General features: G+C 39.7%; 2 protein-coding genes and 1 pseudogene across 2 annotated transcripts in view; 2 read left to right on the top strand and 1 right to left on the bottom strand.

Moving 5' to 3' along the window:
- Positions 1 to 7: 7 nt before the first annotated feature.
- COQ6 (coenzyme Q6, monooxygenase) lies at positions 8 to 11,686 on the top strand. The gene is made up of 12 exons (XM_037832323.1): positions 8 to 256; positions 3,649 to 3,783; positions 4,867 to 4,925; positions 5,189 to 5,312; positions 7,217 to 7,347; positions 8,066 to 8,173; positions 8,265 to 8,327; positions 8,494 to 8,601; positions 10,241 to 10,443; positions 10,523 to 10,638; positions 10,812 to 10,978; positions 11,548 to 11,686. Exons 1-12 carry the CDS (start codon positions 79 to 81, stop codon positions 11,575 to 11,577), a joined length of 1,422 nt encoding a protein of 473 aa, XP_037688251.1. The 5' UTR covers positions 8 to 78; the 3' UTR covers positions 11,578 to 11,686.
- A 122-nt stretch (positions 11,687 to 11,808) lies between these two features.
- Positions 11,809 to 24,524, bottom strand: part of ENTPD5 (ectonucleoside triphosphate diphosphohydrolase 5 (inactive)) — a 53,509-nt gene continuing 40,793 nt past the window's right edge. The window contains 5 exon segments of the mRNA XM_037832324.1: positions 11,809 to 15,294; positions 15,297 to 15,335; positions 18,724 to 18,839; positions 19,554 to 19,610; positions 24,302 to 24,442. Of these exon segments, the coding sequence (XP_037688252.1) occupies positions 15,202 to 15,294; positions 15,297 to 15,335; positions 18,724 to 18,839; positions 19,554 to 19,610; positions 24,302 to 24,442 (446 nt within the window). The 3' untranslated portion in view covers positions 11,809 to 15,201.
- Positions 21,743 to 22,132, top strand: LOC119531259 (annotated as a pseudogene).

Here is a 24,524-nt window from a genome sequence, read left to right as displayed (position 1 = left end):
GCGAGTGATGGGCTCTGCTCCGGAAGCGTTTTCCGAGGCAGCGCTGACCCGGCGCTGAGTACGGCCTAAGTGGGCGCCATGGCGGCTCTGCTATCTGTGAGCCAGTGGGGGCCTGCGGCTGCGGCTGTGGCGGCAGCTACCTGCAAAGGCCTACGGGTCTCGTACCGGAGGTGGTTCGGCGCTTCAGCAGACACCGTGTATGATGTGGTGGTGTCGGGCGGGGGCCTGGTGGGCGCCGCCATGGCCTGTGCCTTGGGTAAGCGCATCTCCAGGCCGGTAGTGGCGGGTTGCCTGGCCGCGGAGAAGCGGTGACGACCATGGGACTCCCGGCTGTTTCTCGAAACTTGGGAGCCCGGGATCTCGTGGTCCAGCCCCTGCCTACAGGCTGCCCTGGATCCCAGGGCGTGCGGTCGGTCCCTCCGAGTCAGAGGTGGGAAGGGGCTTAGGAGTCTTTCCAACGCGTTGGGCCATAGGTTCGCCCAGTGTTGCTTGGCTGTGGGCACCGATAGAATGTATCAGGCACTGTCGCATTATTGAGATATAATTTGCATACCATAAAGTTCGCCCGTTTAACTGTTCAATTTAATGATTATTAACAAAGTTCTGCAACCATCATCACCACGTTGTTTTAGAGCACTGTCAACGCCCCTAAAATTTAAGAAAAACGAGCCCGTTAACAGTCACTCCCCATTTCCCCCAAATTCCTCCCAGCCCTAGGCAACCATTCATCTACTTTCTTTATATAGATTTGCCTTTTCTGGACATTTCATTTGGATAGAATCGACCAAATGTGGTCTTTTGTGCTTGGCTTCTTTCATTAAGCTAAATGTTTTGAAGGCTCATCCATGCAGTAGTATGTATCAGTACTTCATTTATTTTTATGGCTGAATAATATTCCGTTGAAATAATATGCCACATATTGTTTATCCATGGTGGACATTTAGATTGTTTCCACCTTTTGGTATTAAAAATAATGCTAGTATGAACATTCCTGTCTAATCTTTTTCGGGAACATGTTTCCAGGTCTCTTGGGTGTATGCCTGAATGGAATTGCTGAGTCACATGGTAACTATGTTTAACATTTTAAAGAACTGCCAGACTGTTTTCCAAACAGTAAAACGTAAATGGTTGCACTATTTTATGTTCCCAGCAGCAATGCACTAGGGTTCCTATTTCTCCCATGCCCAACAGCACTTGTAATTGTCCACCTTTTTATAGCCATCCTAATGGGTGTGGAGAGGGATCCCTTTGTGTTTTATTTTTTAACTTTATTTTGAAACAGTTTCAAACTTGGAGGACAATTGCAAAAATAATACAAACCCCATACCGAGAACTGCAACATACCCCTACCAATTTTAACATTTTGCCAGGTTTGTCGCACCAGTATTTCTGTCTTCTAAACATTTGAGAGCAAGTTGCACTCATCATGCTCCTTGAACATATAGTACTTCCATATACATTTCCTATGAAGAGGATATCCAGTAATGTAATCACCTTAAGTGCGCTTACCAAGTTTAAGAAATTTAACGTTGATATAAAGTGTACAATCTATATTCCAACTTTTTCTATCTCAAAGTACAATAATGTACTTTTGAGCCTTTTCTCCTCCATTCTTAGATCCCATCCAGTATCACATATTGCATTTAATTGATCTCTTTAGTTTCTTTTTTTTTTTTACTGTAGAAACATATACATAATATAAATCTTCCTAACCTAACCCCTCCCTCAAGCATACCATTCAATGAGACGAATCACATTCACAATGTTGCAGTAACCTCACCGCCATCCATTACTAGAACTTTCTCTTCACCTCAAACAGAAACCCTACACTCATTCTGCATTAACTCCCTATCCCCCCTGCCCCCCCCCACCTCTGGTAACCTGTACTCTAATTTCTGTCTCTATGAGTTTGCATATTCTCTCATGTTTTCTTTGTGGTTACCATCAGACATTCCAAGTCTATAAATGTCTCATTTGCTTTAATAACAAGTTTAATAGCATACACATAAATTATGTTCCTATACCACCCCCACCTTTATGCAGTTTTGTCACAAATCGCATGTTTATATATTAAGAATCCAAAACCGTTGAGTTATCATTACAGTTTAATGTGTTTGCCTTTTAGATCCTGTAAGAGGTTACAAATCAGAAATACAGTAGTACTGGTATTTATCTTAACCCATGTCATTATCTTTACCAGAGATCTTTATTTCTTCTTGTGGCTTCGGTTAGTTGTTAGTGTCTTTTCCTTTCAACCTGTAAGACTGGTCTAATAGTGACATGGTCCCTCAGCTTCTGTTATCTGGGAATGTCTTAATCCCTCTTTTTTTTTTTTTTAAATTAGAAAAGTTGTAGGTTTACAGAAAAATCACCCCAAAAATACATAGTTCCCATATACCCTCCCCCCACCCCACTATTAATACCTTGCATTAATAAGGTACATTTGTTAAAACTGATGAAAGAATATTATTATAATTGTACACTTAACTGTAATCCATGGTTTATAGTAGGGTTCCTTGTTTATATTGTACAGCCCTATGTGTTTTTTTGTTTTTAAAATTTTTTTAGTAATGTATATACAACCTAAAATTTCCCTTTTTAAGCACATTCAAGTATATAATTCAGTGCTGTTGATTATATTCACAATGTTGTGCTACCAACACTATTATCAATTACCAAAACTTTTCCATCACCCCAAATGGAAATGCTTTCTTGATTCAGCACTTGCCTGGTTACTGCAACCCTATAATTAATTGTTTTCTAGAGTTTTGAGGAAGATGGTTCTGCCAAGTTTTACTAGTTATTCAAAAAGTCTGTGGGGTAATGGTACTCGAGAGCATCATAGGATGCCATCTTGGTTGACCGTATACTAAACCTGGCTATATTTTATAATGTGCTTGAAAATCTCATTCTTTTCACATTATGCTCCTTGTTTCTTTCATGTAGTACACTTTGAGGAGATAATGTAGTTTGCTCCTTGGGATATTAGCTATAAGAAAAGAAATTGTTCCTGCCCCCTAGGAATTTGGAATCTGGCCAAGGAGAAAGATTTGTTAATAACCAATAAAAGCAGAATGAAGTGAAAGCTTCTAAAGAGGAACAAGGAACTGATTTATCTTGGTTTCTCTGCTGTAAAATCAGTCATTTAGTAACACAGCCCCCAAATCCCATTTTCCCTCTACTGATGTTTTACAACCAGATGTATTGGCACAATTAACGTATTTTTTTGGTTTTCTTTTCTTTTACAAACTCTTTATCTTATATTTAATTTTGAGACCACAATGAGTTTTTCTTATTTACTTCATTTTTCTGTTGAACAGGATTTGTAACTTTTAATACTCTGAAAATTAGAACCATCTGGTGCCTGGGTATTACATCTACCATCTTTACTTCCTTCTTCTTTTCTAGGACATTCCTTTTACTAGTTAAGGGTTTTGCCATTATTTGCTTCTTTGCACATGGCATATATTGGTCTGGAGAGGGTGTATGGTTTTGGGTAGGTGGTTTGCATGGCTGCTTATACTTAGGATTCTGTGTAGTTATTGTTATGTGACGTGTTAGAAATTTGTAGCCTAAGATATAAGGAATTAGTTAAATCTGTTGTTTCTCTTGGAAATTTTCCTAAAATTATATAATTTTTTTTTAAAGGCTATGATATTCACTTTCGTGACAAGAAAATCCTCTTACTAGAAGCAGGTCCAAAGAAAGTATTGGAGAAATTGCCAGAAACTTACAGCAACAGGGTCAGCTCCATTTCCCCTGGCTCTGCAACCCTTCTCAGTAGTGAGTAGAAGATCTCTCTCGTTGAACCAGTCTCCTTTCTCCCTTGGCTTTCCACTGCGTCCCAAAGGGCAGGACTCAAAATCATTAGAGCATCAGGCAAGGATGGAGCTCACTGAGGTGGGTGGGGAGTGAGGTGTGAGTTGTGAGTTTATTGTGATAATTGAAGCCGAGGACCCCTGAAATTGATTGTCATTTCCTAGTCTGAGGACGACATCTTGGGACATGGGAGCCCATGACATAGCCTTCATCTGTGATGTTGAGTCATTATAGATTAGTGGAACTGAAACTATATGAACTAATTATGACTATTCACTTCTGGTAGCAGCACTTTCTTTATTCCCAGAGTCAGCAAACCCTCTAGGGATCTAGAAAGCCTGCTCACCAGATGCTTTTGGGGTATAGATGTATGTGTGTACAGAAAACCAGATAACCAGTTCTCAGCCCAAATGTTACCCCCTCAGGCATCCTATCTAGAAACATCTAAAATCAACTCCTCCACTCTCTAGCCTCTTATCCTGGTTTTATTTCTTCATAAGACTCATTACTACCTGACATTATATTATATACGAGTTTTTTATAGTCCATATATATATAACCAGAAGGTCAGCTGCAGAAGGGCAGGGACTTGGTCTATTTGGTTTACTATTTTATGCCCAGTACCTAGAATTTTATGTGGCATGTAGTAGGTGCTCAGTAAATATTTCCTCAATGAATCAAATCAGTTCAGTGCCATGAAGAGTTAAAGGACAAAAATAGTCTTTATCCAGAGAGTTTGTAACTTCAGTAGGATGATGAAGAAAAAGATAAACAATATGGGTTTGGTTTTCCTTTTTCAGTTCTCCCACTTTAATTTTCATGATCATGTAAGCTGGGTCTTTTTTTTTCATGCTTTTCAGTCTGGAATTGAGGAACAGAGTATCTTCTAGCATGAAACAGGATAGAGGCAGACAGTATTTTTCCATTATTGGAGAACACTGAAAGCAACCTCTTAATGTGATGGAGGGACAAAGGGTAGCCCAGGGAGGGACTTGATTCTAGATGAGGCCACTCTGGTCTACAAATCCTTTTTTTTTTTTTTAACAGGTTTTGGTGCCTGGGACCACATCTGCAACATGAGATACAGAGCCTTTCGGCGAATGCAGGTGCCTCTTTTATTTATTGCTTTTTAGTATCTTTTGTTTGGTCTGTCTTATGGTAAGATACTGGAGGAATCCAAGTTCAGAGTCTAAGGAAGGAAGAGAAGCATTACCAGGAGAATTTTCTCACCTTGTATCTCCTGCCATAGGGGCTAAAAAAAATTGTGATTTTCTGTTTCTGTCACTTGGGAAAGCAATGCTCAGTTTCTGGTTGCAGTAACATTTCTTTTCTCCTTGTCATAATGGAAACTTTCCCTTTGTGTTTCCAGGTGTGGGATGCCTGCTCGGAGGCCCTCATAATGTTTGATAAGAATAATTTAGACGACATGGGCTATATAGTGGAGAATGATGTCATCATGCACGCACTCACTAAGCAGCTGGAGGCTGTGTCTGGTGAGGCACCCATCTCTCCCATTTTCCTTTCACTCTCTGGGAGGTGAACTGCCTTAGAACCCTAGGACTTACTGGAAGAGTAGACTGAGTGTCCACCATAGAGAAATCTTCAGAAGGTTATTCAGAGTTGTTCTTTTTTATTTTACTTTTTTACAGCTTTTTTGAGGCACAATTTTCGTACTGTAAAGTTCATTCACCCATTTTAACTGTGATTCAATGATTTTTAGCGTATTTACAGAATTGTGCAACCATCACCACAATGTTATTTATGTTTCACAACATAATTTTAGAACATTTCCATCACCTCAGAAAGAAACCTCGTGCCCATTTACAGTTATTTCCCATGACTGCCCCTAGCCCCTGGCAACCACTAATCACCTTTCTATCTCTACATTTGCCTTTTTTAGACATTTCATATGAATGGAATCATGCAATATGTATTCTTTTGTGTCTGACTTCTCACTGGGCAAGATATTTTTAGATTCATTCATGTTTGCAACTTCCTTTTTTTTTTTTTTTTTTTTTATTTAATCTTCATTTTATTGAGATATATTCATATACCATGCTGCAACTTCCTTTTTATTGCTGAGTAGTGTTCCATTGTGTGGGTATACCACATTTTGTTTATCCATTCATCAGTTGATGGACTTTTGGATTGTTTGCACTTATTGGCTATTGTGAATGATAATACAAACATCAAAGTACAAGATTTTGTATTTATGTATGTTTTTGTTCCTCCTGAGTAGATACTTAGGAATGGAATTGCTGAGTCATATAATAATTCAATGTTTAACATTTTGAAAAACTGTCAAATTGTTTTCTAAAGAGGATGCACCATTTCACTTTTCCACCAGTAGTGCATGAGGATTCCAATTTCTCCATATCCTTGTCAACACTTATTATCTGACTTTTTGACTATAGCCATCCTAGTGAATTGTGACGTGGCATCACATGGTTTTGATGTACATTTCCCCGATGATTGATGATTTGAGTGTCTTTTCACATTCTTACTGGCCATTTTTGTAATTTCTTTGGAGAAATGTCTATTCATTTTGCCCATTTTAAAATTGGGTGACTTGTCTTTTTATGTTTGAGTTATAAATGATCTTTATATGTTCTGGATATAAGTTCCTTGTCAGATGTGATTTGCGCATATCTTGGGGTTATTCTAGAGAGGGAAAAATTGAAAGCAATTTAAATACTTTTTAATATGGGATAGTAGCTCATCTATGTAACAGGTTATCATGCAGCTATTAAATTAGGTTTAATTTAGTCACTAGAAAGATGTCCAATAATATATTGGTGAAAAAAGTGTGTGTCGTAAGTTTCAACTTGTGTGTGTGGGGTGTGTGTGTGCTCACACCTTTAACTATGCTTTAACTGTGGTTGTCTCTGAGTGGTGGGATAAAGGGTGATTTTTAATTTCCCCTTTAAACCTTTCTTTGTTTTCCAGACTTTAACAATGAGCATATTATTTTTATGATTAGAAAAATAAATTAATTTCCAGTGGGAAGAAAAATCTTTTAAAATCAAGAACTTGTGTGAGCCCGTGGCACTCCCACCCTATGTACTGTGAAAGCACATGTGGGCTTATTTAGGCATAGCTTGAAACTAGAGGAGCAGGAGTTTGAAGTCAGGAAGAAAGGGTGCCTGGTGCAGGCTGGTAATTCGGAGCGTAAATGCTTGTTTTTTTTCTGGACATTGATTAATCTTTATGGTTTCTGTCCTTTATCAGCTCTCAGCCCATGGCATCAATCACATGAGTGATTAACTTTTCTGGATTGGGAATAAATGAAAAGAGCCAGTTGTCTTGGGCCCTTGCTTCAGGTTTAGTTACGACTTTTTCCTCAGCCTGCATGGGCTGCCTTTCTAATGTGTTGGTTTTTCTCTTCTGATCTCTCCAGACAGAGTGACTGTTCTCTACAGGAGCAAAGCAGTCGGCTATGCTTGGCCTTATCCATTTCCCATGGCAGATTCCAGCCCTTGGGTTCAAATTACCCTAGGTGATGGCAGCACCCTCCAGACCAAATTGTTGGTAGTTGAAGATTCTTATTTTTACCAGGGGTATTCAATATCCTCATCTTATCCTAGAGTCTAGGGCCAGTAGTTTTAGGTCTAAGCTATAGTTTAAGTTAATTTTAGGCAAGGCTTTTGGTTATAACGACCCGTACCCACTCAAGACAACTCAAATTAAGGTGGTCTTGCCCGTACAGGAAACATTCTCATGGACCATTTTAGGTCAGGAAATAAAGGTTAGCTGGGCCTCACAGGGACAGGAACCAGAGTATTGAGAATTGAGGCTGTTCTTCCCCTCTCTCAGGAGTCCCATGGTTACTCATATCCATGTGTCTCTCATTTTTCTCTCTGCTCACTAGCCTCCCCTTTTATATGGCAGCCATTCCTAACTTTACATCAGGACTACTCAGTTCCTTTTCTGGCCCTGTACTGAAATTATACTTATTATTTTCTAGTTAAGTATCAAGAGAAGCTGGCTGAGTTTACCCTACCTGAGTTTGACCCACCTGTTGGGTCAGCTGTCCAGCTTTGGCTCCATTAGCTGAGGCTGGGGTCACAGATGTAGGACCCCTCTAGGGGCTGTGAGTGAGGCAGGCATGATAAAAAAAGTTACCTGCAGCAAGATGGGCTTGCTAACATTTGGCAGTAGAGAAAACTTTAGGAAGAGAGACAAATTTCTGGAGCAGTTTCATTTATGAAGAGGTTATAAGACTTAGCAGGCTCTTATCTCCTTGCAGATTGGTGCAGATGGTCACAACTCAGGAGTACGGCAGGCTGCTGGCATTCAGAATATTAGCTGGACCTATGACCAGTCCGCTGTTGTGGCTACTCTGCATTTATCAGAGGTAAGATCCTGGGCCCACCCACTGGAGACCCTACTCGTGTGTAATAGGCACTAGGCATTTCTCACAGGAACTTTTCTCCTCTCTATTGTAGGCCACAGAAAACAATGTAGCTTGGCAGAGATTTCTCCCCACTGGGCCCATTGCTCTGCTCCCGGTAAGAGGTCCTTCTGATCCAGACTTCTTTGTTTAAGACTTCACCACCTTGGCCCTTTTCTGGTTTCAAGTCATATGCCCCGTCTAGCTTTGTTTCCCCTTCTTGTCTTTCTTTATGCTTGAGAAGAGTTTCAGCCCTTGGTATTAATGTTTTTCTTTTGACACAGCTCTCAGATACCTTGAGTTCCTTGGTTTGGTCCACATCCCATGAACACGCAGCAGAGCTGGTCAACATGGATGAGGAAAATTTTGTGGATGCCATTAACTCTGCCTTTGTGAGTATCAGCTTTTCCAGCTGATGAGGTGTTGCCAAGAGTAGATACAGAAAGGTGGCTCTGAGTAAGGAGAAAGGAGTAACCAGATAGCTGCCCCTTTGTAACTGTAACATTTGATCTGGATTATGTGGAGGAAGGTGTTCAGGGAAACACAAATCAATAGCAATTAATATCTTGTTTCCTTTTTTGAGTGTTGTGAACTGCTGTTATGCTGCCTGGGTTGTGCTTAGCATTGACCTTTTTGTATTTGAAGCTGTGATGCTCTAATAATTTTGAATAAATCTACTAAGTCCCAAGTACCTGAAGCCTTTGAAGCCTGATTCATTGGAAATGTTGACAGGGAGGGGCTGAGCACATTTTAGCAGGGAACTTAAGATGAAGCTTTGTAAAGAGAGATGGGTTGCAGGACAAGTTTTCCTGTTAATCTGAAAAATAGGAAGAATATCACCTACACCAAGGATTTGATAAAGACATTGAAAATGAGAGAATGTTATGTAAAATGTGTGAAACATACCGAGTATATTGTGGCTGTTCAACAAATGGTAATAGTTATTCTGGAGTGGAATTAGATAATCTAATGGAGTAGCCATTAGATAACATGGGAGCCAGATTTTTTGGCATTTAAATGCCACATTTATCTGAATTCACTATTAGTAATAATTTTAACATTTATTGAGTGTTTAATATATGCTAGGTACAGCTTAGAGTTTTACATGGATTGATTCATTCAACTTAGTCAACCTTTATGGTAGGTACTATCAGTATCCTTACTTAGAGAGATTAGGTAACTTCTGAAGCAGCTGGTGGCAAAGCTGTGTTTTGAAATCAAGCTGGGCCTAGAGCCTGTGCTTTTAAGCACCAAGCTCCATTACCTCACTAATGATTTCACACCAATTTACAGTGAAGAACTTAGATTCCAAGTAGAAACAAGGAGAAAAGGAACTGAATATACTGAAGTGGGTTCCAAGATAAATGGTGCATGCTGCCCCTATGTGGGCCATTTAGCATGAATTCCTGCCAGAGGCATAGGATCTTTGCAGTAGACAATTAGGAGTGCCTTCTTGTAGCAGGCTCTGGAGGGACAGAGACAATGAGACAATTCCCTGCTTTCAGGAAGCTCATACTCAAGTGAGGAAGAAAGATGCATGCATAAATGACAATTTTTCATACAGTGGTAGAAGTATGCATAGGATGCTATGGGAGCATAGAGGAGAAAACAGAGGAGGGTTTGAGGAGTGGTTTCCAAAAACAACATCTTGTGGATGCTCAGGTGTTATCTTGGTTAAATAGAAGGAGGAGGACATTCTAAGCAGAGGAAAGTCCCAGAAGTAAGAGAATGTTGCATAAGGAACTAATTTGTGGCTAGTGCTTAGTTACTGAGGGTGGTGAAAGGTGAAGCTCAGAGGTAGGCAGGAGCCAGCTCATGAGCAGTTTGGCTTGATCCTAAGAAGAGGGGAGTGATGGGGCAGGTGTGTGTTGCATTTGAGGGGCTTATCATTTGTGGCCCAGATCAGTTTAGCCATGTTAGATAGCATTACCTTTGGCTTCTGTTATAAAAAAAGGATTTTCTTGTTGAATTTTTAATTCCCTGCTAATTACTGATCAAATTTCACCTTGTTTTGTGGTGCATGTGTCTCAGTGGAGTGATGCTAACCACACGGACTTCATTGACTCAGCCAGCACCATGTTGCAATATGCTGTTGCTCTTCTGAAGCCCACTAAAGTTTCAGCTCGCCAGCTGCCCCCAAGTGTAGCCAGGGTGGACACCAAGAGCCGGGTGCTGTTTCCTCTTGGGTTGGGACATGCTGCTGAGTATGTCCAGCCTCGGGTGGCACTCATTGGGTAAGATCCTAACAGGGCAGGGCTGCTCCTTTCCCTCTGTGCTGCTGGAGGCCGCACCTGAACTCTGCTTTACTCTTAGGGATGCAGCCCACAGAGTTCATCCCCTTGCAGGACAAGGTGTCAACATGGGCTTTGGGGATATCTCGAGCTTGCTCCATCACCTCAGTACTGCAGCCTTCAATGGGAAAGATTTAGGTAAGGATTCGGGTACCATAGAGAAGTATCTGGAAGTCAGATAGGAAAGATGCAGAGTCGAAAATGCTCTCTTAGTACCAGATGGGGTAGGCATAAAATGTATCTGGTTTGCTTGGAGAGGGAAGAAAAATTTATCATTGGATTAGGGATTTAATCTTTTCTCTCTCCCCCAGGCTCCATGAGCCACCTCACAGGTTATGAAACAGACAGACAACGTCACAACACTGCTCTTCTAGCTGCTACAGACTTACTAAAAAGGCTCTATTCCACCAGGGCTGCTCCGCTTGTACTGCTAAGGACATGGGGCTTGCAGGCCACAAATGCAGTATCTCCACTCAAAGTAAGAGTCTCTGCTGTCAGTATTTTTGGGTATATACATATATACCTAGAAGTAGAATTGCTGGGTCATATGATAGTTCTGTGTTTAACTTTGTTTTCCATAGCAGGTGCACCATTCCTACTAAGTGTACTAAGATTCTTCTCTCTCCACATCCTTGCCAGTATTTTTTATTTTCATATTTTTAAATAATAGCCATTCTAGTGGGTGTGAGGGGTGGTACCTCATTGTGGTTTTGATTTGCATTTCCCTAAAGGCTAATGATGTTGAGCATCTTTTTGTGTGCTTTCTGGCCATTTATATATCTTCACTGGAGAAATGTCTATTCAAATCCTTTGTCCGGTTTTTAATTGGGTTGTCTTTTTGTTCTTGAGTTGCAGGATTTCTTATTTACTGAGTATTAAATCCTTATCAGATAAGTGATTTTCAAATATTTCCTCCCATTTTTTGGCTCTCTTGGCTATTTCATTTTAAAAGTTTTTTTCTTCACTTGCCCTCTTTGGATTCTGCAGATGTATGGAGGTGTCTTATGTTATAGTATCAGAGTATCACTTTGTGTCATTTTTTTCCAGGAGCAGATTATGGCCTTTGCTAGCAAATGAACCATCCTCTTCTGGAAATTCTGTTGATGAAAAAAGAACATCCTGCCCCAAGACTACACACACATTTTCAAGATTTAATTTAATTTAATAAATTTACTTTACACTAGCATTCTTTGGTTTCTTTCTCTCCTCTGCTGAATGGGCCTAAGGGCCCAAATAATGAGTGATAACTTGCTGTGAGGAGGGTGTATCAACCAAGCTGAGAAAAAACTCCAAAGGAAGACTACTATGTTTGGTTCAAAAGAGCTTTTTATTACTAAAACAAAAATCAGTTCAAGTGCTGTCTCATTCATTTTCATTTACTCCTTTCTAAAGAGAGGATTCATACAGTTCTTTTTTGACAGAGGTAAGAATTAGAAATATTCAGTTGATGTCTTTTTGCTAGAATAGCAATTTAAAAATTAGAATGCAAATTATATATAAATTGTTTTAACCTTTGTTATATACCCTTTAATGCTAGGTATTACTTTTTCATCACAGCACCAGATTTCAATTTTCTTATGGTTCCTCTTTGGGACACCACTGTCCATTCAGTATTAAACCAAACAATAAATAATTTCATTGCACAGATTTGAAGTCCTTAGAAACCAGGTCAAAAGGGTAAAGCTGATTAGCAGCAGAATTTATGTTTTGTGGCAGATTGGTAGCAGAGTGGAGGAGGTGGTGTTTTGCTCTGGGTTTTTGAAGAGTTTACTTCACAGGTCCATAGATGCCCCTTGAAGAGATTTTTGGGTTTTGCATACTATGAAGGACATCTTGCCCAAAGGTCTGATTTGAAGATGAAATGAAAAGAAACAGTCTGCTTTTGAACCAAGCTGAACTATTCTTGGGAATACTGTTTTGAGGGCATGAGAAATCTGTTACCACAGGAGAGCTTTTCAGGAAAATATGGAAAATTTATAAGATACTAGATAGATTAAAACAAAAAAGTGATCATATCACAATATCACAAACCTTTCTGGAAAAATGTACCCAGAGTAAAAGATAGCAGCTGTTGTGAAAAGCTGTGTGAACTAGCAGAGTCCAAAAAGGTCACTGCAGAGAAAATGCTGTCTTTCACACACACAAAAAAAACAGAAAGTAGTCCATGTAAGGAGAATGTGGACTCTCCAAAAGTATACAAACTAAAAATCAGGCAAAAGAGGAGTAATTTTAAGGCACACCTTGCAAAGACCACCGTGACCCACAGAGGGTTTTCTTCATAAGATGATGATGATGATAAATACAACCTTCACTATGTGCCAGGCCATGACCTAAGTATTTTAAATATATAAACAAACACCTTTACAAAGAGGAAACTAGCCAGCAATATCAGAATCGATAGTACCTCTTAATAAGAGACCCAAAGGTATGCTAGAGGGCAAAAAGGACATTATAAACAAATTTCTAAGAATTTCTAAGAAAAATTCTCCTTCTGAATTGCTCTTAAGTTGGTTAATTCTCTGGATGTTCTGATCAAGAATAAAATATATATAGACATAAATTTCTGAAGTTAGAATGCAACTACCCAAGAGTTCTGAAGGTATTCAGGATGACAAAGGAGGCTTGCTGAACAACATACGTACTTTGCAAATATGGCCCCTGATTTTAAGAAAAGCTGATCTGTGGTGATAAAAGACCAGGGAATCTCACCTGTCTGGATCTTTCAGGCTGGAGGACTCTAGTGAACACAGTTTACCTCTTGGAAGAAACAAGTTGATTTCTACTAGAGGAAACAGTCTCTCCTTAATCATGGAACAATATTTAGAGTATTACAACTGGTTCTAGCAACGTACTTTTTTGACAAAAATGTTAAGGGGTCTGGAAGTCATGTTATATGTTGAAGAGACCACAGAGGCCAAGGAGTTTTCTTCAAAAGAGTGGAAGGCCGTCACATGGAAGGAGAGATCAGAGCAGAACGAAGACCAATGAGAAGATGGATTTCAGCTCAATATAAGGAGGAACTTTTGGACATCAGTGCAGTCCCAAAATGAAATAAGCTGTCTGAAAACTATATGCCTAAATAAGCTGATTGATAACCTGTTAGAAGAGTTCAGGGAATTCTGAATTGGGTAGAAGATTAGGTTAGATCCTTGGCCTGTTTCCAATTCTAAAGATACATAATTCTCGTTACTCTTTGAGGATGGCAATAGGTTTAAAGGTGACCCTAGTAAGAAAACATCAGTTTGAAAAGTAAGGTACCTACAGGATTACTATGAGAGAAATGAAGGAAAGGGATTCTGTGCAAGTTATAAGTTTGGAGAGACACAAACTCTCCTGGATGGAAGCTGAAGGTAAGGAGCCAAGGCAAAGGAGTCAGACTACAAGATCTTTCAAATTCAAAAGCAGTAGAGTTAGGTAGACAAGATACATGATTTACACGTGGAAAAGTACAAGATAATGACTTTTGGGGAAAATAATCTGCAAAATCAATAGCTCTGAGCACTCAAATTCAAAAAGAACATGAGTTCATTAAATATTGTTTCATGGAAATGCTGGTCTGCTGTACTGATGTGGCTCTGAATGGCCAGACAAATCAAATGTTGGGTAAAACTGAGAAGAGTATTGGAAACCCTGGAGTTAGACAAATAATTCAGGGGCTGGGGTAGAAGGCAGTACTACTGGATATGGGAATGAAAGGGACAATGACCAAACTACAGACCTTGAATAGCACAGCCACTGACCTCCGACCACAGACCAAAATGCTAGTATGTGGTTGTGTTTCTTAGAAGTATAAAGAAAACATGTTTAGGAGCAAGAAAAATACTATAAACCTATTAGCCTAGGAGGTGGTACTGGCACTGAACACACATTCCTATAAGGTACGATGGATATGCTCATTAAACACAGGGTTGACTGATAAAATGTTGATTAAAAGAAAGTGGGCTATACAAAGTAGCCACACCCTCCCACATGTCCCTAGAGAATACTTGAATACCTTAAGACTGATTCTGTGCGCAGTTAAGAGTTGCTCAGAACTTGTGCCATGTCAGAAAGACTCTCCATCCTGCTAAGATTTAGGATGGCTCTCAACTGGCTGATTGGAACCAGCAGGATCACAGAAGAATTTCAATTAGGGTACTTTTTCCCCCTTCAATTACACATGGAAAGAAAAACCAGGTACTTTTTCTCTCTCTTTTTTAGGAGGGGTGTGTGGAGGTAAAGTTGGGGGAGGGTGGTGTGTGGCAAGGAGAACTATACTGCTTTTGATAGGTCATGGGATTGCAATCAGCTTAATTTAGCATGTAAGAGAGGAAAATTAAAATGTTCAAAGGAATGAGGCACTCAAAGGTTAAAATGAGATTATTATTATTATTATTTTTTTTTTCACTTTGGTTCCCACGGATCTGTCCCTCATCTCTGACTCAAAGGTCGAGTTCCAAAGCTATTCTTTTTGGCTCAGAGGGCTTTCTGTGACACAAAGAATCTCAAAGATTTAGACTGATGCCAGCTGTGCACTCAAGAGTGGTTAGTTGGGTAACAGTTCACATTAGATGTGTAAAATTAATTAAAGCCAAATCTCCAGGCTCAAGGACAAGACCCATCTAAAAAAGCCCCTTCATCCTGATGGAGCCAACTAGTAGGCTGCAAGTCCAGGCTGCTCCCAGACTAATTCAGAACCTGGTTGAGTCTTCTGTCCTCCCTTTAAAAAGATCCTTGGTGACTGCAGGCCTCAGAGGAAGTGCTTGGCCTCAGTGGGAGCTGCTCAGAGACTGCAACAGGTGAAAGGTAGCCCCCAAGGCCCAACCCGTCTCTATGTTGTTCACCTTCTTTTTGAGCTGTTGAGGACAGAGAATAAAAAAGTTCAGATTTTCACCTAATTTTCAATCTTAGCGAGCACAGCACTTGAGCAGATAACTTCTGCGAAGAGCATCCTCATGCCCAAACCAAGGCAAATTTGAAAGTAGTCAGTTATTGGAGGCTCTAACAATATCCCTCCCACCATGGCCTACTGCCCCTACACCTGACATTCTGATCCCTGAATGCTTCTGACCCAGGAAATGGCCCCACCCAGGCCTTCTAGACAGACCTCAGGTTTCAGAACTCTTCCTCTAAACCTGAAACTAAACATTGCATTTCCTGCTTTATTTTCAGTATCACAAATTTCTGAAAGGCAATTTATAACGAGATGTTAATGGCTGTGGTAGAAAGGGCATAATCAGGAGTTGGGAAAAGATTTAGGGGCAAGAAAGAGCATCCCAAACTTCTCAATCCATACTTGTAAGCAACAGCTTTTTCTTAAGCACTTGTAATAACCAGCAAGGCATTTGAGGCATTCTTGGTCAGGTGGTGCCTCAGTTAGCTCAGTGGCTGTGCCAGTTCAATGTATTATGTCCCCCAAAATGGCATTATCTTTGATGCAATCTTGTGTGGGCAGACATATTAGTGTTGATTAGATTTTGGAATCCTTTGGGTGTTTCCATGGAGATGTGATTCAATCAGCTGTGAACAAGACTTTTGGTTGGATAATTTCCATGGAGGTGTTGCCCCACACATTCAGGGTGGGTCTGACATAAATTACTGGAGCACTACATAAGCTCAGACAGAAGGAGCAAGCTTGCTACAGCCAAGAAGGACACTTTGAAGAATGCACAGAAGCTGACAGAGTAGCTGCAGATGAGAGACAGTTTGAAGACAGCTGTTGAAAGCAAGACTTTTGCCCCAGAGAAGCTGAGAGAGGACAAATACCCCAAGAGCAACTGAGAGTGACAGCTTTGAGGAACTGCAGCCTAGAGAGGAACATCCTGGGAGAAAGCCATTTTGAACCTAGAACTTTGGAGCAGATGCCAGCCACGTGCCTTCCCAGCTAAAAGAGGTCTTCTGGACACCATTGGCCATCCTCTAGTGAAGGTACCCAATTGCTGATGTGTTACCTTGGACATTTTATAGCCTTAAGACTGTAACTGTGTAATCATATAAACCCCCTTTTATAAAAGCCAATCCATCTCTGGTGTTTTGCGTTTCGGCAGCATTAGCAAACTAGAACAGTGGCCTTGGACAATATTTAGTCCCAATTTCTTCAACTGTACAACAAGGGAATTAATGATGAGTGTTTATCAAATTGTTATCTTCAGAATCCTAAGGAATTCTTGGAAGTCCTTCAGAGGAGAAAAGGGGACCAAATGGTGAAGGAGTTTCAGGCTCCCATCCCAGAATAGCTCCATTTTGATCAGTTTTATATTACTGGCATTCTGCATAAGCTTTTGTTGAATAAAGATGCCACTACCACCACCAAAAAACCCAAAAAGTTTATCAGTGGACTGGTTTGTCTTTCCTACCAGTACTAACTTCTTACGACACAATAGTTCTGTGTTGACCTGATACAGCTAGTCTAACTGCTGTGTTGAAAACCGGGGAGAATGGGATGTGAATCATTATCTTAACTGGCTCTAATATTGGGTTGTCCTGGGGTTATTGTATGTCGAGTATAGAGTGCAGGCAGCTTGAGGTTCAGTCAGGGACACCTGAGTCAAAATGAAGTGCCTTCACACTCAAATGCTCGTCCTTTGTCCTCAGGACTCAGCCAGCAGCCTAGGGCTATAGATGCCAAAGTGAAGTGATCTCTGGGCCAGGGTACTGTCCACCCTCGATGCTCCATTTCAACTCAGGCCCCAGTGAAATCATAGGAGCTAAAAAGACGCAAACACTGGAGATGGCAGATAAATTGACCTTAAATGATTTGGTTATTGCTGATGCTTAAGTAAAGGCAGTTGCTAACTTAGTGTATGTTCAGAGGCTTGGGAAGATCGCTCCTGTCCACAGATCTGTCCCCAACCAGTCTGTAATGCTTCCACTAATAGTAACACCAATGTCAATAACTGACCATGTGCCAGACACTGTGCTTTACATGCATTACCTCACTTAATACTCATAATAGCCCTAACAAATAGGTACTGCAAGTGTCCCTGTGTTTCACATGAGGAACCTAAAAGTTAGAGAGGTGAAGTAAATCACCTCAGGTCACAGAGCTGGGAGGTTTGCACAGTCAGAACTTGAACCCAGATCTGTACTATATGGACTATACCAGCAAGTAATGCTTCTATGTTAAGAAATGCAATATTTTTTGGCAGATATAACACATTACATCAAAAACCTTTGTATGAATGAGTTTATGAAATCTGTCTAACACAAGAAATGGAGCAATATGAACTAATCTAACTTGCAGAAACAAGGGAAGATAGTGGCATAAGGGAAAATGGGGGGCTTGGAAACCAAACTACAGAATAGTTAGTTGATCCCAAAACTCACAAAGTTGCCTTGTGCCAGTTATATTTTTGTCACATCTCCTTAAACTGTAAGCTTTTTGAAGACAAAGACTGTATCTTTGTAACTGTAATGTGCAATTATTCAATTATGGTATATAAAATATGAAAACAAATGGGATGAACTCAAAAGATGTCTTTAGTATAGATAAATAAGTTAATATAAAGTAGAGTGTACATGTGCTGAAATAGATGGAGAGAGACAGGATGATAAAGAGGCACCTAAGATTCAAGAGGCACTAAATACATAAGGCAACAGGTACAAATTTATGCTACACTAAATACACGAGGCATTCAATATTCATGAAGCTGTAAATCAGCAACTCATTGGTGACATCCTTCTGGTTCCTTATGTCTTCTACCAGATAAAACCCATCTAATGGGTTAATGGATGAGCTATAGCTACAGGACAGGTGTACCTCCCCCTTACCTCTCCAACAGAGAAAGTCTGTGTGATGGCACCCTTGATAGGCCCCTTTAAAGTACTACTAACCACACCTTCAGTGGCAGGACTATGAATATCATGTAACCCAGGATTCAGGAACTGTGGCACTTCTAACCCACTTGCACCCTAAAGGTGTTCATCTGCCCCATTTCTTTCCCCTTGATTCTCACTCTGAGTTTTAAACTGATTTTATAAACCATGGGATCTGGGCATCTTAATTTGGTCTGTGAGCCTTTCCGTTCTGTGACCTCTTGGATGGCCTGCCTGGTAACGTACTTAGAGGTTACAATTGCGTCAAGGTAATGACATGCATGGTGCCTAGCACAATGCCTTGTTCATACCCTGAATAAAAATACCTCATAATTTCCTCTATAGCCACTCTGATAACTAAACAAGTTCCTATGCCTTTGTCCCCATCTCTACCAAAGACTTTTGGAACTCCCATGCCCTCTCTCTTACCTGTAAGATGGTGCTCTCTGCAAAGCCAAAGCCATCTTTTAACAAAGCTGTGATGTAACTGAGATCCATGCACAGGAAAGGACTCCCTGAGGTGAAGTTTTCCAAGTTATCACACACTGGAAGAAGAGAAAGAGAATGATGGAACTCAAGTTTGTAACTAACTGAGAAGTGTTTGATTTTCTCTAAATATAAACGTAGAATAAATGAAGCAGAATTCTCCTATTAGTTGATGCCTGGGTGTCCTGGAGGCTAGAACCATACACCGATTGAGAATGCAAGTCTAGTTTCCTAAAATCTTGCAAATTTCTGATGCTCTTATCTACTAAAACTTACATGGGTCCCAGTTTATTTGCTAAATTTCTATAACAATTGTGGGGGTTTAGTTCCAAGTCCCTTATCTATATTACTGCTGAGCCCCAGAAGGCAGGGAAATACCAGTTAGCCCTACTTTGAGGCCACTGGATAGGATCATTTGTATTTTAGATTAAGTCTCTCAAGGAGGCCTCTGTGGCTATCGCCAAGTATTCTGGCATTCAGTGTTTCACTAACACTGATAACACTATTTTTTTTTAAAGAAAAGAAAGGAAGGCAGAAATGTAGAAAAGATTTTCATGATTTTCCCAAAGTCTCTTGTATTCCCATATTCTTGTCTAGATTTCTCTGCCACTTAATGCTTTCTGCCCCTGGAAAAGACTAGAAGACCCAGGAAGGAAACAAGCTTTCTGAAAGACTTCCAGAGCTGACTGAGCCACTTCAGTTTGCTTAGAGTCACTGGAGTTGGCAGGCACAACCTTAAAGACTTGCATTCAGGGGGTTCCACGGATGCTTACCTTCCCTGGCTTTTCTTTCAAAATCTTCAACTTTTAAAACACCCCCCTTTTCATAATCTGAAATGAAACAGAATAGTAGCTGATGTCAAAAAACCTTCAGGGAAATAAAGAAATTCATCCTAGTGATATTTACAATAATGAAAACTGGAAATAAGCAAAATTTCCACCTTTAGAGAATGGGATAAACAAATGGTATATCTTTACAATATAATCTGTGCATGTTGGCTATTTCTAGAAGGTGAGATTATTAGGGAGAGGGGTTTCATCTTACTTTTCAATACTTTCTAAATTCAACAAACATTTATCATTGGATTTTTAGTTTTAAATGGCAGAGAACTTTGATTATGGTTTGTTAATTTTCTTGGGGGTGCAGTAGGAACATGTTGGAAGTAATGTAGTTATTTTAGATTATTTGTTTTTCTTATTCCTTTGTTTTGTTGGGGTTAATTTTCTTGGGGTATGGCAGGGACATATTGGAAGCAATGCAGTTATTTTAGGTTATTAGTTTTTCTTATTCCTTTGTTTTGTTTGAATTTTTTAAAATTTTTTTGATAAAGTTAAAATAAAATAAAATAAATAAAAAATAAAATAAAATAAAATGGCAGAGAAAAGACATCCCTACTTATTTCTCTTTGAGATCACCTCAAAATAATACAGAAAATAAGAATCTAAAACACATACTCTGTCTCCAACGAAACTAGGAGATAACTGTAATCCTGAATCACAATATCTGAGGAAGGGCTGACAAATACAGTGAAGACTGAACAAGAGTTTGGGAGGAAACTGGGTAAGGCTGCCTGCTGCTGCAGCTCTCAAACAAAGCTGGCAGACACAAGACTCCAAAGGATGCAGAGGTCCCAAGGGTAGAGCCAAGCATAACTCGCTGGAGCAAGGCAGCTGGTGTACAGGATCTGTGGGCATAAAACAGGACCCTGTTTGACACCTGGAGGGACTGGGCAGTGGGGCACGCTGAGGAAAGAGCTGGGTGAAGGACAGGCTGAACTGTGAGCAGCCCTGCAGCCTCCATTTCTGTCAGCAGGAAAAGTAAAGGCTAAACAGTGTACCCACCCCAGCACACAGCCCTGCACACATGGAGCATCGCTGGGAATCAGGACCACCCTGCTGGCCCAGAACACTGCTCGGGCCCCATCCCCATGGGACACTCCTATAAACAGGTGGTCCCCAAAAGAACTCACATCACTTGATAATGCATAATGATAAAAATAATAAATATAGCTAGGATATACACAAAGATTCTACAAAAGGAGACAAGGAACTAGGGAAAAAAAAAAAACAAAACCCACAAAAGACACACATTAGAAAAGTATTTTCAAGGCACAGATAAAAATGACCATGATATTCCCAAAATCTTAATGAAAGAATTGCCTCTTCTGTAGAAAAATGTTAACCACTGGTAAACCTAGGTGAAGGAGTATACATGTGTCCATTGGTCTATTCTTTAACTTTCATGCAAATAAAAAGTTGATGAGAAATTACAAAATTTTAAAAAATTGCTTCTTTAAAACAAGAGCTTCTAGAGCTTCTTGAAGAAGTTGGCAGATCCTAAGAAATGGCAGCAAAAGGACAAAAGACACAGGGAAGGGACATGGAAGCCAGAATTAACAAAAGTGAGCTAAATGATATGGAAACAAAGTAAAAAATTATTAATAGAGAATCCAATAATGGAAAAGAAAAAAATCAAAGATACAATTCATAAAAACTTTCCACAAATAAAAGACTAAAACCACCTTCAGACTGAAAGTGCACATTGTGATGACTCTGGAAAAAAAACTGATATAAAATGCTTAACAGAGCCTAAATAAAGTTCTTGAGATTCAGGGATAAAGAAAAAGACCAAGTCACCCATAAGGGAAAATAAATCAGAGAGAAGTCAAGCTGTCCTCAGACCTTTCCTCAGCAGCATCAACAGAAAACCATGAACAATGGCCACAAAGTCCTCAGGGAAAGAGTTTTTACACTGAGTAAAATGTTACTCAAGTATACCAGCCACAAATATTTTCAAACAAACTTTGCAAAAACAGTTTCTATGAACCATCTTAAAGAAATTCCTAGAGCCAACCAAGAAATGAATGGAGAAACAGCAACTGAATTGGCAGTAAGCAGTTAAATGCAGTATTAAGACTAAAATAAATGACCGTGGGGACAAGCTTCCGCCATTGGGTGGCACCATGTTCCTGACGGCACTCCTACACTGCAATCGGATTCCTGGAAGGCAGTGGATCTGGAAGCACTGGTGGCTGCAGATTGTGTCTTCCCACGCCAAGCAGAAAATGATGTCGCTTGGAGACTGAAGCGGAGACCCACTGCTGGCTGAGAATGCCCTACCTCACCGCAGAGCAGGAGTACGGCTACGCTGTGGTCCACAGGCCTTCGAGGACATCACGGCATCCAACACTTCCAAGTTTCCCTTGCACAGATTTATTGTAGACCAGCTCAGCCATTTCAGTGTCACCAAGAAATGGTCCGAACCCTGAGCCACCACCGTCATTTTAATAGATGATAGGTCTGCCCTCTCTTTACCTGGTCCTGGAGATGAAGAACTGAAGCCTCCAGAAAAATGTGAGCCTTTGGAATGTGTTCTACACCTAGAATATCTGGGGTCCTAAACTCCCTAACACTTTAAAGTCTGTTCTGTTGTATTTCTTTTTTAGTTTGATAGGAAAATACCAGGAATTTCATGGGTCACAGATGACAGAAAACATATTTGGAGTTAAGTTACAATAAAGCCACAAATAATGTATAGTTTGGGGTCTATGCTTATGAGATTTTATCATGCAACATTTTGTTTGCTTACCTTCTGTCAAGAATAACTGCCTGAACTTAAATGGAAATAGGAAACTTCTCAATAGCATTTTTTGGGGGTGGGTGTGGTATTTGACCACAAGTGAACAATTAAATGAAGTAAAAAGTATAAATAAATAAATAAATAGTATAAATAAATACATGGAATTATGGCTCAGATCAGAATGTAAATGTTACAAATGATTACATGTAAAACTAATAAATCTAACAGATGCAAAGAATAAAATAAGAGAAAAGTGGTAGCATTTTTGGTAGACCAAGACCTAAAGATTTCATTTAAATCTGATAATTTAAGTTACAGAAGTGTAAGAATAGTTAAATGTATAAAGGCAAAGAATAAAAAACTAAGAATAATAATATAACCAACCAAAACTTTGGAAATAGCTGACGTGAGAAGTAAATACATACTACTATTTCATTATTGCTTCTAGTGGGAACTCAATAGGTACTAACTAAAAAAAAAGAGAGAGAGATAATATTGTTGTTGTAAAAATACCCATTAAAAGAACTAAAAGCAGAATTCAAGCTACCCCAATTATCAGAAAGAACATATGCAAAGGTAAAAAAATCCAACATGGATCATTAAAAAAATTAAAAAACTATAGAAGATTTTTTTAAAAGGCATTCAAAACAGAAGCCATAATGTAAAGAAAACAGAACTAACTTCAAACATCTGTCATCAATCAAATGTAAACTGTATATATTTACCTATTAAAAGAAATGGATTGGGGGTGTGTGTGACAGAGTAGACAGCTCCAGAAAATCAGTCCCTCTACCAAAACAATTATTAAACTGGCAGGAACTGTCTGAATCAACAATTTGGAAACTGGATCTAGTGGAACACTGTACAGCATCCAAGGAAGAAGCTTGTAAATTGTGGTAAATATTGATGAATTTCACCATCCATGCAGTGGCTATCATCCCCCATCCAGAGGGAAATATCTTCAGGACCTTGTAGTAGGCAATGGATTTTTAGATTTAAACTAAAAGCACAAGCGACAAAAGAACAAACAGATAAAATGGACATCATCGAAATAAAAAACGTTTGTGCATCAAAGGACATTATCGAGGCAGTGAAAGGACAGCCTACGGAATGGGAGAAAATATTTGGAAACCATGTATCTGATAAGGGTTTAATGTCCAGAATATATAAAGAACTCCTACAAGTCAACAGTAAAAAGACAATCCAATTAAAAAATGGGCCCAGGATTTGAATAGACATTTCTCCAAAGAAGATATTCAAATGACCAATAAGTATATGAAAACATGCTCAATATCACTAGCCATTAGAGGAACGTAAATTACAACAACGAAATACCACTTCACACCCACTAGAATGGCTATTATTTAAAAAAAAACTGAAAATAACAACCATTGGCAAGGATGCAAATAGGAACCTCCATACCTTGCTGATGGGAATGTAAAATGTCTGAGCCACTGTGGAAAAGTCTGGCTGTTCTTCAGGAAGTTAGACACAGAATTACCATATGACCAGCAATTCCATTCCTAACCTACGAGAACTGAAAGCTGGGACTTGGACAGATATTTGTACACTAATGTTCCTTGTGGCATTAGTCACAACAGCCAAAATGTGGAAGCAACCCAAATGTTCCTCAGCAGATGGATGGAGAAACAAAATGTGGTATATCCATACAATGGAATATTATCCAACTGTAAAAAGAAGTAAAGTGCTAGTACATCTTAATAAAGATGTAAAAGGAAGACTTCACATATGGTAGTATAGGTCAGCTTCTAGCTCCAAAATATTCTAAAAATCATATTCACACTTCCACTTGAGTGACCAGCACTGGATAAGAGTAGGGCAACCATTCCCCAACAAAGCACTGCAAGTACTCCTTCTCCCCTTACCTTCCCCACCAGCCCTGCCCGGATTCTCTCTGGACTGATACCTGGAGTGAACTTACCAATCATGTCTGTGTCAACAGCTCGATCGTAATAGTAAGAGAAAGCGTAGAAAGAGCTTCTCCGGATTTCATCTGGCTGGTGAAGTTTTCCTTGTACCACCCTTAGTACTTCAGTATAGCAGGGTTCAAAGCCCATCGCCCCTGCCAGGGCAAAGATACATACACATAAGGTGAGAAAAATTACAGGGGAAGGGACCACTCTCTGAAGCAAGCTGCAAGGAGC

The sequence above is a fragment of the Choloepus didactylus genome, chromosome 4, assembly GCF_015220235.1.
Source record: "Choloepus didactylus isolate mChoDid1 chromosome 4, mChoDid1.pri, whole genome shotgun sequence".
Classification (NCBI taxonomy): Eukaryota; Metazoa; Chordata; class Mammalia; order Pilosa; family Megalonychidae; genus Choloepus; species Choloepus didactylus.
The sequence above is the reverse complement of the archived record's forward strand: the minus strand, read 5'-3'. Positions and strand labels throughout refer to the sequence as shown.

Bases quoted from the DNA above. Each gene is read 5' to 3' on its own strand.
- COQ6 (XM_037832323.1), top strand. From the start codon at position 79: ATGGCGGCTCTGCTATCTGTGAGCCAGTGGGGGCCTGCGGCTGCGGCT. The intron at 8,328-8,493 runs GTAAGAGGTCCT...CTTTTGACACAG, and splicing joins GGCCCATTGCTCTGCTCCCG to CTCTCAGATACCTTGAGTTC. The intron at 10,444-10,522 runs GTAAGATCCTAA...CTTTACTCTTAG, and splicing joins CCTCGGGTGGCACTCATTGG to GGATGCAGCCCACAGAGTTC.